General features: G+C 37.8%; 1 protein-coding gene across 1 annotated transcript; it reads left to right on the top strand.

Annotated features, from left to right (window-relative positions):
- Nucleotides 1–11,142: 11,142 nt before the first annotated feature.
- On the top strand, nucleotides 11,143–16,162 carry LOC117338506. Its single transcript, XM_033899862.1, has 8 exons — nucleotides 11,143–12,551; nucleotides 13,075–13,382; nucleotides 13,615–13,905; nucleotides 14,052–14,256; nucleotides 14,601–14,788; nucleotides 14,925–15,165; nucleotides 15,326–15,616; nucleotides 15,923–16,162. Exons 3-8 carry the CDS (start codon nucleotides 13,760–13,762, stop codon nucleotides 16,160–16,162), a joined length of 1,311 nt encoding a protein of 436 aa, XP_033755753.1. The 5' UTR covers nucleotides 11,143–12,551; nucleotides 13,075–13,382; nucleotides 13,615–13,759.
- Nucleotides 16,163–16,377: the final 215 nt, after the last annotated feature.

The following is a 16,377-nucleotide window of genomic DNA, read 5'->3' on the forward strand; positions in this document are numbered from 1 at the left end:
GCTGTATACATAAGCAGTCGCTTCAAGAACCGATCAGGAAATAAAGTTGGAGAGTTTATTTAACGGGTTTTACGTCCGCTATTACGGCCTTGCGGCCTTTCAGCTGACGAGTCGCTGGAGAGCTGATATTCCCTCGTATATAGACAGCATCAGCAAATCAGAATGCAAACAATCAGAAGGCAGTATTGTTTTCTGTTTATACCAGGTAGAAACACGGGTCCTCAAACGAACCAGTCCTAACATAATTTGCTCCTGCTTAGTGCTCAGCATATTTGGAGTGGAATGACTGGTTCGCCAGTTGTCAGTATAATGTGACCGGGTGGGGTGTCCTGCTGGGTGTCTTCGGCAGTATGCCTCAGTGAGGTAGCACTATAAATCGGCAAAAGTTCCGGCCTATCACAAGGAGACTTAACACGTACATATCGCAGCCTCCTAAAATACATACGCACTCACCACACGCATGCATATAACAAACAAGGGAGGCCGTCCTTAAATGACCTTAGCTGTTAATAGGACATTAAACAAATAAAACCAAACTAAAACCAATCGATGAAAACTCGAGCAATATATCACGGCATCGATTTTTCTAAAAAGGAAAGAAAGCTGAAATTATTACCAATGTAGTGGAAACATCGGTTCTTACTCCGATTGTACAACAATCCCTCAACACGGATGGATCAACATCAAGGTTCAGGGATGACTTATCCCCGTACAACAATGTGCGGTACACCAACCAGTCCAGATGGCATCATACTACCAAAGATAATTTTAAAACTTATTCATGTTTCTTAATTGTGAGACCAACTGCATCTGGGAGTACAGCGCAAAATTTCAAAAGAATCAATTCCTTCAAATTATGATTTCCCTTGCATAAACTTTAGTAAAGTTTAGCACCTCTTCAGGGAGAAACATGAAACTTAAGGGTTATGAAATTTACAATTTTGATAAATCGCCTTAAGATATTTCCATCCATGAAGAGTATTTGACCCACGCGATTTACATCAAGAAAATTATCTAAGATATCGTATCAATCTGACAGTCACATTCATATGCTACACCTATGTTTTCTCTTCACTATCGTTCTTTAACCGGTTATTTTATTACTGTGACCTTGAACTTTGTTGATCAATGCGAACTACTTGCATAACTATTGCAGCCAGCAACTCAAGTGTTTATGCTTCACAGTAATGAAAGAAATGAAAAGAAACATTTAAATTGCAATATATGGATAATTTTGAGTTTTGGCGGGGAAGGGCCATATCTGCGTCATTTTTGGCAGGCTCTTTGAAACATGACCGAAATAAATAATTTTGAATTTTTCGATTTTTTTCATCATATGACCCTGTGACCTTGAGTTAAGATCAAGGTCAAATATAAGCATAACATTTGTAGCAAGCCATATATGTTATCGATGTGCCAAACATGAAGCATAAACGAGCACGACGACGGACAAAAGATTATCGCAATAGGTCACCATGACCTATGGTTAAGTGACCTAAAATTGTACCATCTGCCCGTTGTCAGTATAATGTGACCGGGTGGGGTGTGCTGCTGGGTGTCTTCGGCAGTATGCTTCAGTGAGGTAGCACTATAAATAAGCAAAAGTTCCGGCCCATCACAAGGAGACTTAACACGAACATACCGCAGCCTCCCAAAACACACATACGCACTCACCACACGCATGCATGTCACACGCACGGGAGGCCGTCCTTAAATGACCTTAGCTGTTAATAGGACGTTAAACAAAATAAACAAAACCAAACCAAACCAAATCCTTGATGGTATCATAGATGAACAGTACTCCTTCCTTGTAACAAAACAAGTTTATTGTTTATTTTGACATTATGGTTGTTCCACAGCTTATGAGAGATTTCAATGTGGCCAGTTGTTTTTATCAGTTTCATTTTACTTAAGTCAATGTGATATTCTAGCCTAAAAAATAAATTTTGTTATATACTTGTAATTACTATATTTTGTGCTGCCTGTCCAAATTACAAAACATATAGTACATTTGCTTTAAATGTACCAATAGTCTGTATGTATGATCGCACGCACGGGAGGCCGTCCTTAAATGACCTTAGATGTTAATAGGACGTTAAACAAAATAAACCAAACCAAACCAAACAGTATGTATGAAATAGTATTTAATCAATAGAAACATCACACGAGAAAAGGGTAGTGATCAAGACACACTTTAAGATACTTTAGACAAAACGTACTTCGTGAAATCACAATTTTAGAAGCAATCATTCATTACACAAGAACTCGCCGATAAACTACACGTACAAATAAATGGAACGGAAACGCTCAGTATAGCTGGATTTTAAAACTTACGTGAGACACAATAACATGGAAACTGCGACCTTATATACAGGGCACTCAGGAGAGTATACCGTTAAATGTATTGGCTATATCGACGATAGCCCCACCTATCCATGCAAACCGGCAGGCTATAAGGAAACCCTTCCGTATCAACGACATCTCAAAGTAGCACTTCCCGTTTCCGATGAATCGTCGTTTGAAATATCTTTAGTAAGCGGTGCAGACTCTTATTGGACCATTGGGAGACGTGACGTGGCGCTGGACCCACAGCAGCAAGTTCAAAAATAGGACGATCAAAGTTCAGGACATCCTTGCGCATCATAAAATCTAAATTAAAATTAAATTTCGTAAAGTTGAAGACATCCGAAATACAAAACAAGAGGCCCAGAGGGCCTGTATCGCTCACCTGGTTTATTTGATCAAACATCAAAATAATATTTATGAATAATTTGCTAATAGCTTTATTTGTTGATGTATGGTTATGTTGTCAGCCCCATTATTTATATAAATTTGAATCCCAGCATCCGTGGGATGCTACTAAAGAAAAATCAATGTCAAACACTGCTTAGTTCATGAAAAGTCATTAATATCAATATTGTAAAATGGACCCCTTCTGGCCCCACCCCTTAGGCAATTAGGGGGTCAGCCCCACCATTTGTACAATTTTGAATCCCTACCCCATAAGGATGCTAGCAGTCAAATATGAGCGATATCCATTTTGACCCCTTTTGGCCCTACTTCTCGGGGCCCCCAGGGGGTCAGTCCCAACATTTATACAATTTTGAATCCCCACCCCATAACGATGCTAACAGACAAATATGAGTGATATCCATTGCTTTTAATTTAAAAAAAGAGGCTGTCTATATAAATTAAGCAAAATTGACCCCTTTCGGTTCCGCCCCTCAGGCCCCAGGGGGTCCTTACCCCATAAGGATGCTACCAGTCAAATATGAGTGATATCCATTGCTTAGTTTCGGAGAAGAGGCCTTCTATATCAATTTTGCCAAATTGACCCCTTTTGGCCCGCCCCTCAGGCCCCAAGGGGGTCAGTTCCACCATTTGTACGATTTCGAATCCCTACCCCATGAGGATGCTACCAGCCAAATATGAGTGATATCCATTGTTCAGTTTCAGGAAGTCGTTTACATTAATTTAGCCAAATTGATCCCTTTTGGCCCCGCCCCTCAGCCCCCGGAGGGTCAGCTCCACTATTTGTACAATTTCTAATCCCTACCTCATAAGGATGCTTCTGACCAAATTTGGTCAAATTCTGCTGAGCGGTTATGAAGTAGTCGATTGTTGACGTACGGACGACAGACGGACGACGGACGCCACGGTATAGCATAAGCGAAAGGACCAAGGTGAGCTAATAAAAACAAACCTTATCGTGAGCAATCCAGGTATTCTCAAGGTAACTGGACAGGGTAGTGTTACACTGGTATGCGGAACTTTCACGTAGCTGATACAAGTTCTCTTCATATTCCTGTTCAGAAGAGGAATTGGCAATGCACCGCAACCTGAAAAACAGTTGTATTTGCTGTATTTCTGAAGTAGTCACACTAGTTTTTGACAATATAATAACTTGACGTAAGCTATTTTCCGAAAACAGCAGAAAACACTTCAATTGCGTTGATCAGTCCTTTCAAAATGGTGCCATCAAGTTGATGTGGAGTAACGTCACAAGCAGATGACGTCATCTACTGATTCCCGCACTTTCTGACACTATAAATTTTGTAATGTTTCTTATTGTTTTTAAATATATGAAATGCAATAAAAAAAATTGAGTGGTTTCCTGTTTAATATAACATATTTCACGAGTATGACAGAATCTTTTAACTCATGCTTCGAAGTCGCGAAAACATCGACATTCTGTCATACTCATGAAATAAATGTTATATTAAACAGGAAACCATTCAATATCCTCTATTTACCATATCTGTGAGTGGATCACAAGCTTTTTGAAATTTTAGTCAATTTGACACTTTGGGACCATATCATTAAAAATTCTTGTTCACATTTGTCCATGTATAAGTTCCTTGCGATATTTAATTTATTTCATTTAGTTCAATAGTTTTGGAAAAGAATGAGATAATGTAAATTGTTTATGACGCACAAGGGATGACGGTGCGCCCTGTAATGATGTTTCACAGCAAATTTAACTGAAATCGAGTCCCTAATGATGTTTTACAGCAAATTTAACTGATATCAACGCAAAGGTAGAGTAGGTTTCTTAAGTTGGGATGATTGCTAACCATATGAATGAACCAATAACCTCTAATCGGTGGCCCTGCAGGTAGGGCGTAAGAATTGTACCTGCTGCCTGCATTGCATGATCGTAAGAGGCGACTAAATTTGGGATCTTATCTTTTCTCTTCTTTCTTAACAACTTCCTTCTTCCTAATGCCTCCCTTGACACTGCCTCACTTTTGGCCTTTAGCTGAGCGTTCGCCCCTGTGAGGAAGGCTTTGGGTTCTATCTCCTGGCCGAGATATACCATAGTCTTTAAAAATGGTAGTTGCTGCTATAATCAGTAATCATCACAACATATCAGGAGGTATGATAGAAATAACACGTCCATATTAGGGGTGAAGCATCAAATGTCGGACAGTTTCCAGATCACACGTACACAAACACGCTATTGCCGAGATTGCCTCGCCAGCAACAACATCGAACATCGAGACTATCAATGAGCTACTATTTTAAGACATCTTGCTACACTGATTTTCATTGGTTGAATGATGTCACATCTAAAGATTAAACCAAAAGACGGAAAGGTTGAAGCATGGAATGTCGGACGCGGACACAAAATGTCGGGACACTAAAGCATATAATGTCGGATACTTTGTGACACGAAACCCAACACCGTTAATTAATGAAAAAAGTAATATTTCCCAAGCATTTTGGACTGGAGAGACATTTCGTATTAAATTACTCCGATTGATCATCCATTTTTAACAATAACAAAAATTGTTTTCTTCGCTTGTTTAGCTGGACGTCTATATTTATGATCGCCAAACATCTTTCATTTTAAGGTTCTTTGGAAGTGTCGTCATGTGTATTGCATCAAGGTATTTTTTCTTGTTTCGATCAAATACTCAACATCAAAGGTCAGTGCTAAAAAAATGTAAATTATATGCTCCCGAAATCTATCGAGAGGTCAAGAACCAACATTTTCTTTTATCCTAGATATATGACCATCATTTTAAAAATCGTACCAACCAGCTTTGATATCACCTGGCGACATTGTGTCGATCGATTTTCTGATACACGTATGCACTTGTACTTCGTGAAAGAATAACGTTGTGTAACTGTTGAATGTCATTCAATCAATCAACATACTTATAACAACTAGTATAGCCTAATCTCCGTAATTTATAAATTATGTAATTTACAAATGAAAGCGCCAATCCAAACCATGTGACTTCTTGATTGAATAATGGTCACGTGTACAGTAGAATGTGTAGCAATTAATTATAATATACAATCATAATAAAGAGCTTTTATTCAACGTTGTGTTCAATTGATGAATTTAAACAGCTTTCTAAAATTTGAAAACATAAATCAAATTTAACAACAATAGTTTCAATAAATTCACATACTTCTCAGTGAAATTTCCATTATTTGCCGTCTCATACACACATTATGCTGGTCACATTTCAGTTTTCTTTTGCTTATTTTGACTTTCTCTTTTAATTCGCTGTCTTTCTGTTTTCTTTTCCTCTTTCCGTTCTCTTTTTCTCACGACTTCCCGTTTCTCGTCGATAATTGCCTGCGACGTAAGGAGACGGTGCACAGTTTTGGACTTTGAATTTCTGTTTGTTGAATTTCCTTTTACATTTGTGGTCGGTAGAAAGATGCTGTCTATATTAGCATTCCTTAAAGAAGTTGTTGGAGAGCCTACATTATCTGGGGCTAGAAAGTTCGCAACTCCTGCGCTATCGGCACGCGCCACCTGTACATTGCCATTTGTAATGAGTGATAAAATGGTCTCCGGATCTTCCATATCTAAAGGTGTTGGGGTGTTAAGATTTGTTTAAGTGCTTGAAATTGGTAATATGTTAAGTGACTCAGGGTTTGCTGCGGTGCTTGGAATAAATGACTCGGAACTAGTTTCCGGAATGACACTTACAACTGACGCGGAAGACTGAGGAGTATCCGTTGATGTTGTAGTTGGCGCGGCAGACTGTGGATTATCTGTTGATGTTGTAGCTGACGCGGCAGACTGTGGAGTATCCGTTGATGTTGTAGCTGACGCGGCAGACTGTGGAGTATCCGTTGCTGTTGCAGGTTGATACGCTGCTATTGGCACAGCTGACGGATTAAAAGGCATTATGCCGCAAGCTCTAAAGCCACTGGTGATATTATTCACCGACACGCCGGTGTTCCACGCTTTTTTAAAAAGAGCTGGAAAGCTGCCTTTGTTAACCACATGATACGGGGACTCGGCGAGAAATTCAGAACATGCCTGATTGTACGATTTGTTAAAGGGTCCAAATACGGTCCTGTCCAGGGGCTGAAGCATATGCGTCGTGTATGGCGGGAGGCACAATATATGGATATCATTCTTGACGGCTAACTCCAGGATACTTGGGGTCTCGTGCGACGAATGGCCGTCGAAGATGAGGAGCTGGGGACGGTCGGTTCCACACTGCGACAAGAAAACATCTTTGAACCACCGTTCCCCAAGCTCCTCGGTCATCCATCCACTCTCTTGGTACCCCCAAATTGTCCCCTCGGGGGCTTCACCGACATTCATCCCGTGAAGGGAAGCTGACGTTTTTCCTTTCACTATGACCACCAGAGACATGTTTTCTCCGATGCCATTCACACATGCCATTATAGTGAGGTTTGTCCGATTCTCTGAAACTCTACTAACTACGTTTCTTGAACCTTTTTGAGATATGACTTTTATGGGGGTATGTTGAAACTGCTTACCCGTTTCATCACAATTCCACACGTTTCTGCCCTGCAGGTAGGGCGTAAGAATTGTACCTGCTGCCCCCATTGCATGATCGTAAGAGGCGACTAAATTCGGGATCTTATCTTTTCTCTTCTTTCTTTACAACTTTTTTTCTTCCTAACGTCTCCCTTGACACTGCCTCACTTTTGGCCTTTAGTTGAGCGTTCGCCCCTGTGAGGAAGGCTTTGGGTTCTGTCCCCTGGCCGAGACATACCAGAGTCTTTAAAAATGGTAGTTGCTGCTCCTGCTTAGCGCTCAGCATACAAGGAGTGGGACGACTGGTTCGCCCGTTGTCAGTATAATGTGACCGGGTGGGGTGTGCTGCTGGGTGTCTTCGGCAGTATGCTTCAGTGAGGTAGCACTATAAATCGGCAAAAGTTCCTGCCTATCACAAGGAGACTTAACACGAACATACCACAGCCTCCCAAAACACACATACGCACTCACCACACGCATGCATGTCGCACGCACGGGAGGCCGTCCTTAAATGACCTTAGCTGTTAATAGGACGTTAAACGAAATAAACCAAACCAAACCAAAATCCACACGTTTTGTGGTCTATCCTGGATGTTTAGGTCATTTAATATAGTGTTTAAGTCCCTGAAATATTTTTTGACGACGATAGGGTTCAGCATTCTTGCTCTAGAGTTACCTAGTTTTTCAGGCTTCCTTATAGTAACCTCCGGGTGACGTCTTTTCACACCTTCCCACCAACCTTTGCTTGGCAGCTCCTTCTTGAAAGGGGTAACTCGGACTTTCCGACATAAAATAGCCGTTCGCGCAAACAGCTGTCGTCGCAAAATACCCATGCCACGCTTTGAAGCTTCAAGGACATTTTCTACAATGTTGTTTTCAACATGTGTGGGCAAAGCGGGAGGTCTTCCTATCTTGGAATCAACAGTGCTTCTTCCGGATACTTTTATCTCCGACCGTCGACTTGGGAACTTTGAACGCAATGGAAGCTACTCTTACTGACATTGAGCCATTTTTAACGGCAGTCACTGCCTGAGCAAGATCGTCATGGTTATATTTTAAAATGGATCCCCTTTTCTTTTCTGACATGGTTCCTATAATGAAAATTACCGTTATTTATTTAAAATATGCATTATTTGTTGTATGTATTCATATAATTAATATTTAAAACAACGTTTCGGTTTTTTGTTTGTTTTGTTATTCATTGATGTTTGTTTCCTTATCATATTTATAGTTGAAATGGCTGTCCGACTTATGACCTTATTTCAATAGGCATTTAAAGTCGGACACTAAAGAAATACACTTTATTTATGAATATATAATATTAAATAAAATTTGTAGGTGTTATTCTGTCAAGTATTGATATTAAATTTATCAAAATACCATTTTAAATAACTATTGTACATACATATATTATACATACCACAAATTCTCTTATCAAACGACCTGTGTATATCGACCTTCAAATTTCCCTCCAAGAAAACTTCCGATATCCGGAACAGAGTGACGGTAAATCGGTTCGGTGTTTAGTTCTACCGGAAATCGTAAATACATGAAAACGTATCGAATGCACCTTTCTTAAACGAAAGCTATATATAGACATCGACAAGAACACAGCGGCAGCGAGCATTTTGAATGTATTTAGGAAATACGCAATTGTCCGACTTTTAGAGCATGTCCGACATTTGATGCTTCACCCCTACTTATTGTTAATATATATAGTTTGGCACGCTTTTTTTTATCGCATACTTATATTTAAACATGTCGGCGCAAAAAATAAGCGTACGCATAATATTTGCATTAAACATTATACAGAAATTGCATTTGGTGCAATCATATTTCAGTATAATGCCCTCTACACTAAAAGCTCTAAATAACATATTAATAACCACTGCAATATGCCTTAAATTGCACGTGATTTCCTATCCACATGCTTCAAGGTCTGGTCTGGTCTATTTTGTTTAACGTCCTATTAACAGCTAAGGTCATTTAAGGACGGCCTCCCGTGCGTGCGACATGTATGCGTGTGGTGAGTGCGTATGTGTGTTTTGGGAGGCTGCGGTATGTTCGTGTTAAGTCTCCTTGTGTTAGGCCGGAACCTTTGCCGATTTATAGTGCTACCTCACTGAAGCATACTGCCGAAGACACCTAGCAGCACACCCCACCCGGTCACATTATACTGACAACGGGCGAACCAGTCGTCCCACTCCAAATATGCTGAGCGCTAAGCAGGAGTAGCAACTACCATTTTTAAAGACTACATGCTTCAAGGATTACTCCTGTTATGAAAAAGCAAAAGTTTCTTAACATTAACTAAGGATATGCACTAATGATAATTTACAAACCTTGACAACACATCTGATTTCTCTTCATTGCCAACACCATCTTTTCCATATTTGAGCCATCTATCCCATGCCTGTTCTCGATGGAAATCACAAATATACACCAAGCACTCTGAAAAATAATAATTGACCAGTGCATAAGACATTGATAATTTCATAATCAATCTACATCCTCCTCAATTTCAAGAATATGTTACTTATTCACTAGACTGAAATTAACACTTCATGATGCATTGTAATGTTACATAGTTACTGGTTCATATTATCACCAACCTTTCACCATATCACTCAATATTTCAAAATAATGTTCATCACAAAAATTCCTCATTTATGTAGGATTAAGGAAAATTTATTATGTACCTAATTTGATATTTCACTAAGTACAGGCATGCTAATGAATTTCATGCAGATTTACCATAGGTTCTGACATTAAGCATCAGTTTATGTAAGATGTATATCCTCACCAAGTTAAATAAAATGGTATTGCTGTCAGTTATGCTGCAGAAACTTAAGTATATATATATTGCTCATATTTTGGAAATTACCGAGTTTCCGCAGCCTCCCAAAACACACATACGCACTCAACACACGCATGCATGTCGCACGCACGGGAGGCCGTCCTTAAATGACCTTAGCTGTTAATAGGACGTTAAACAAAATAAACCAAACCAATTATGCAAATTACCAAGTTTATAGATATGCAAGGAGTTGGTCAGAAACAACATAAATCATTTCATACGTTAAACAAAACTGCATTTTGTAGTACAAAACGAAACGAAATTTGATATTTTTATTAACAAACACGGTATCGCCTATGGCCTTGAGGCATTTAACATTTTCACAAAGTCTCTAAAAGCAGTAAACAATTTTATGCAGTTATTGTATGGAAACAAACTAACAGACAAGAGACATACATATGGACACACCAAGATTTATGTTACCTACTGCGCTTAAATTGTAGATTAAAAATAACACATAAGCGGCCATAGCACGTGTAGATATTGACCTGTAAAGCTCCATATCTGAACTTGCATTTTTATATTTTGTAATAGTAACAGATCACTAGAGTCTTGCTCTTATAATACCTTAACATATTTGACATCACACATTACAATTTATCTTATCACATCCTTTGTGAGACATTATTATTTCACAACGGTGCAGTAGTCTTTGTCAGACATGATACATGATATTGTTTAAGGCCATGATAAAAAATGAATATGCCATTGTTACATTCATTAAAACAACTGCAGACATAACAAAAACCATTTATGGCCAAACAAGTATTGATCAGTTATGATATGGTGTACACTTAAAAAAGTCATATAGCCAAGTATACTACGGACACAACAATACCTGGGAAAGAATTTTCAATTGCTCCTATCTCCCACTGGTCATTGTCTGTGATGAAATGCAGTGGCTTCCATTGGGAATTCCATCCAGCAATGATGGAAATAGCCTCCTGAATGTTATATCTGGATTCCCTTCCGACTAAAAATGAAGTGTTGACACACAGGAAAAGCAATGGCAGGTCATACACAGTTGTGTTATATATCGCATCCCGTAGACATATTTCCTGTCCAATAGTGACTGCTGCCAGGCTGTTTGGTGTATGAACAATAACGAGTTTGGGTCTGATTCATTGGTAGACCTGGAAAAGGCAAATCCTTAATAGTGTATATTTTTTTCTTACCTAAACAAAAGTTCCACCATCTTTGGTACAATATACATCTGTACCTCGCTTTCGTTTCAATACATAAATTCTTAATGATGTGATCTTATGTTATATCACAATACATTAAATAGATTATTTTTACAAGTTCAAGTTAAATCAAATGATATCTTAGCATTTTGTCATACAGAAACCAAGGTATATACATAATGCTCATAATTGGCTAATAATAACTTCATCAGTTCTCGAAAACAATTTTTTTTAATTCTTCAAAATTTTCAGCATGAAATAGTGCAAGTGCAATAACTCTATTCAATATTGACATATATAATAAAATTAGCATCAGTTTCTGTAATTTCTACATGCTCACCAAGCTTCATTAAATTGTACCTCCTGCCCCCATTGCATGATCGTAAGAGGCGACTAAATTTGGGATCTTATCTTTTCTCTTCTTTCTTAACCCTTGTCATGCTGCATTGTTTTATATTACAGGGGCACTCGGTGCTGAATTGTTGAATTTTTTTTTTTTTTTTTTTTTAATTGATCATAGAACATTCTTGAGTGTGTTATCTAAGTGTTGGAAACAATTTTGAGTGAATTCATGATGATTTGATAACCTCATGCTATATGCAAAAATGACAACATAAACACCAATGGAATTTCAATCGTGAATATTTTATATTATTTTTTTCAGATCAAGTTTTTAAGGAAAGAGCACAATTTATTGTTGACCTTTCCACAATTAATTAAACATCCTATGCATATATGCACACATACATATGTAAATGAAAAAATAGCTGAAATAAAACCGAACTCTTACCAAGTATACAATGTTAGGTAATTCAAGGGAGATAACCATTTTTTGAAAATATGTACTCGGATGTGTTTATTTAACAATATCCAAAGATATATGAAAAGGAAATGAAAAAAACAACAACTTATATTGAACATATTTGCTCTATTACAATGCAAATATAAATGACTATGTACAACAGGTCTATAACTTGTGAATTATCTGAATACTGGATCATTGGTTATACTGCCCTGCAGGTAGGGTAAACTAACCTAATTCCAGCCATGTACCTAATTCCAGCCACTTTTTTACTTTGGCATACAGAGTGTTTGTGTGTGCCAATCACATTTGACAATGATTTGTATTGATCTAAGGGACGTGCAGTTTTTGTTTTCAATGATGCAAGTGTCCTCAGTGACCTTGAAGTTGTTTTGGCGGCAAAGTTTGAAAAGTGCAAAAGCAGTGCTCCAGAAGAAGACAACTTTTCAGGTAATGCATCGACAAAACGCTTTCTTTATCTGGTCCATATTGAAAAGAAGTTTACTTGCTACTACTATGAGAGCAATTCAAATAATTTGCTTTGTTTAAATGACTTGTTTCATCAGAATATCTGTGATAAATAAATAAACAACATATTGACAAAATAGTTGACATTTACCCAATTCCAGCCCCCTGTTGTACCGTAATCCAGCCTAGGCTGGAATTAGGTACTAGGGGGCTGGAATTGGGTACGTTGTTAAATCTTACACCTGCGCTAGGCATACATGATGCATGAAGTAATAACATAGATTATTATTTAGAAATAATAACAAATTTATAACAATTTATAGAATTTAGATTAAAATAATAATGTACAAATGTATAAATTTAGCTGCTGTTATTGAAATATCATCTGCAGTAATACTGTAATGTAATTCTAACATTGCCTGTGTGTCATTGATAAACCTAGGCGGTTTTCTTCTTACACATAGTGACATACAATGCATGACATAAGTATATATCTTTCTTTAAGAATAATTATGGGAAAAACAAAAAAAAAATCCAACACCAGGTCCACGAGGAAAACACAAAAACTGGTCAGTGGAACAAATGACCACAGCCTTGGCCGATATAAAAAGTGGGACTCTTAGTATAAGAGAGGCCTCTAGGACGTATGGTATACCAAGGGGTACCATACAAGATAGAATCCACAATCGTGTTGATGGATCCCTCCCTGGGTGCAAGCCGAAGCTGTCCACAGACGATGAAGAGAAACTCATAGACTTACGCCAGCAATAGAGCGTCCATGGGGATTGGTTTTAGCAAAACCAATTTTTTAAGGTAGTTTAAAATATTTCAATAACAAGTTTTGTCTCAGACCTCTGGTTCGATTACAAGACTGGTCGGTCATATCCATACTACAAATTTGGCGTTTTGGTTGGTTCCTTAAATGACATGTATAATGTGTGTATAATGAGTGGATTTTCATTGCTATACAAATGTGTATAACTTACAAATATCATCACTTGCTGATACTGATCTTTCTGATTTTATCAAATATTTACTTATATAGATATGCAGCAGACCTTGCAAAAAAAGGAAAAGACCATTCAAACGGTCCGTTCCATCTGAAAAATGGTGGAAGGGGATAAAAAAACCGTCAGGGCAACATAAGCCTTAGGAGGCCAGAAAGTACAGCAGCTGTTCGCCATGCTTGTATGAACAAGAGCTACGTTTCAAAATATTTCGATCAGTTGTCTAACGTAATGAAGCAGCACAGCATCGACAGCATGCCAGATCGGATTTGGAACATGGACGAGACGGGTTGCTCTCTGTCGCATAACCCTGGACTGATTATTGCAAGGTATGAAATTCATTAACTATGCAAATATTCAATATACATATTAACATATTCAAAAGAAAATGCATTGCAAATTTGAGAAAAACTTGCAATGAAACCGAATAATCTCGAAACAATTACTTGTACAATATGCATACACTATATTTCAGAACGGGTTCCAAGTACCTACAGAGTCGGACAAGTGGCAATAGGGAGACCATAACTATGCTTTGTTGTGGTAACGCAAACGGGACCATGCTGCCTCCTCTATGTGTCATTAAAGGGAAAACGGTTAAAACTCTACAATCCCTACGGACACAGGATGCCCCAGTAAATACAAAATTCAGTGTGTCCGATTCTGGATGGACGAAAATGGTAATTAAATACTGTGATAATTAAGATAAATACACACTTTAATTTGTTCATGGAGTAGATCATTATTATATATATATGTATTTGAGAAGAATATTATTCAGTGAAGTACATTTCAAGAAACTCTTTAAAATGAATACTGTGTTGAAGATGTGTTAGTAATTATAGATCGATCATATGAGTGAAAGTATGCCAAATAAATTACTAGTCAAAATAAGTTAAAATACAAATCTAATTTTGTCACGTCAGTGTTTGACTGCAGTATTGGTATACAAATGTATATCATTATCGTCAATATTTGTTTATATAAGAGTACATATTGGCGATCTATTTGGGACAATTTACAGGGAATTATGGAAAGATGGTTCAAAGACCATTTCCTCCCCTTGATCGGTCCACAGAGACCACAGCTTCTGTTGATGGATGGCCACAACAGCCATAACTACGTTGAGCTGCTAACAGAAGCGAGAGACAACAATGTCATCATAGTGGAGCTACCTGAGCATACATCTCATTGGCTGCAGCCTCTAGATCGGTACGTAATATCAGTATAATATAAATTAAAAACTTTACTTCAGGCAGCATCATGTAATATTTCTCTGGCATGTCATAAGGCTTACAAATACAGTATAAATGTATATAAAAATACAATGTCACAATTTATATTTCAGGACTGTTTTTGGACCATTCAAAAAAGCCTATAACAAAGCCTGTACTAACCTTATGAATGACAATCCGGGTACAGTGGTGTCCAAAGTAACCTTTTGTGGGTTAATGCAAAAGGCGTGGACAGAAGGCATGACAGAGGGAAATTTGAAGAGAGGGTTTAAAGCATGTGGTGTTTATCCACTAAACCCAGGGGTGATACCTCAGGATGCATATCAACCCAACTCTGCCACACGAATGGAAAAGGTAATGATTAAGTTCACTCAAAGATTTTCTATATATAGGCCCTAGGCCTAACATAAATTATGTCAAGGCAGTAATATTGACATTATATTAAGAGAGGCCATGTAATTAATGTAAATATTTGCTCAATTTATGTTCTGATTTTTTGGTTTTCATTTTTCAGGTGAGTGTGCACGGAGTCCCTCAGGAAATTCAGGCCACTATTGCCCATCAGGAGACTCCGGCCGCTGTTGTCCCCCAGGAGACTCCGGCCACTGGTGTCCCTCCAGAGACTCCGGCCGCTGTTGCCAATCAGGAGGCACCTATTCCAGATGACATTCTCACTGATGTCATTCTAGATAAAGTTGATCAGACATTGGTGTTGGACATTGCCGATGATGAAGTACTAAAAGCCTTGATACAAGGCAATATTTTCTCAACACCTGAAGAGAATAGCCAGCTATTGTTTCAACACGTTTAGATAATATTTACTTTAATTTGATAAATGGATATCTTCAGAAAATGTTACTTTCTGTATTAATTTCCATAAGTTATACAAGGACATACATATTATCCTATTATAAATTATCACAATACAAGGACTGGGAAGGGTAAAACATTGAGCAGGTAGTGAAATATACATTGTTTTTTTTATTATTATTATCCACCTAAAATGACACTAGAAATTAATGAAACTAAAATTAGAACATTTGATGTGTAGTTTGATTATATATGGGTATCAGTGTGAAAGTAACTCTTTTATGACAAACACTTTTTTCAGATAACCAATGATGTGAATCAGAAAGCTATTAGCCGGTTCCCATTTCAAAATACGTCTTCTCCCTTCGATAAGGATGCAGATGTATTGCCGTATCCGACAAGCACCACTTCCGTAAAAAATAAGAAAAAAGTACAAGAAAGATATTTTGTGTTGACATCGGAGGAAGTGATCAGCCACAAAACAAAACAGTTGGAAGCAAAGCAAGACAAAGAAAATAAAAAGGAAACGGCAAAACTATAAAGGACTCTCAAGCGAGAAGCAGCAAAATGTACACCAAAATCAAAAAAAGTGAAAAAAACGTCCAGCAAAAATTGAAAATGGTCATAGAGGCAAATGCATGTAGACATATCAATATAGCCTACATATAGGCCTAGTAGATTCTTAAAAGTTGCTTTTCATTTTGTTGAAATTATATAAATTAATTAAATTATACTATTTACTCTATTTGTTTTACT

This window comes from Pecten maximus, chromosome 11, assembly GCF_902652985.1.
Source record: "Pecten maximus chromosome 11, xPecMax1.1, whole genome shotgun sequence".
Lineage (NCBI taxonomy): Eukaryota > Metazoa > Mollusca > Bivalvia > Pectinida > Pectinidae > Pecten > Pecten maximus.

Excerpts from the sequence above, each read along its gene's own strand:
- LOC117338506 (XM_033899862.1), top strand. The coding sequence starts at position 13,760 with ATGAACAAGAGCTACGTTTCAAAATATTTCGATCAGTTGTCTAACGTA. Across the intron at positions 13,906-14,051 it reads CCTGGACTGATTATTGCAAG|AACGGGTTCCAAGTACCTAC; the intron begins GTATGAAATTCA and ends ACTATATTTCAG. Across the intron at positions 14,257-14,600 it reads ATTCTGGATGGACGAAAATG|GGAATTATGGAAAGATGGTT; the intron begins GTAATTAAATAC and ends GACAATTTACAG.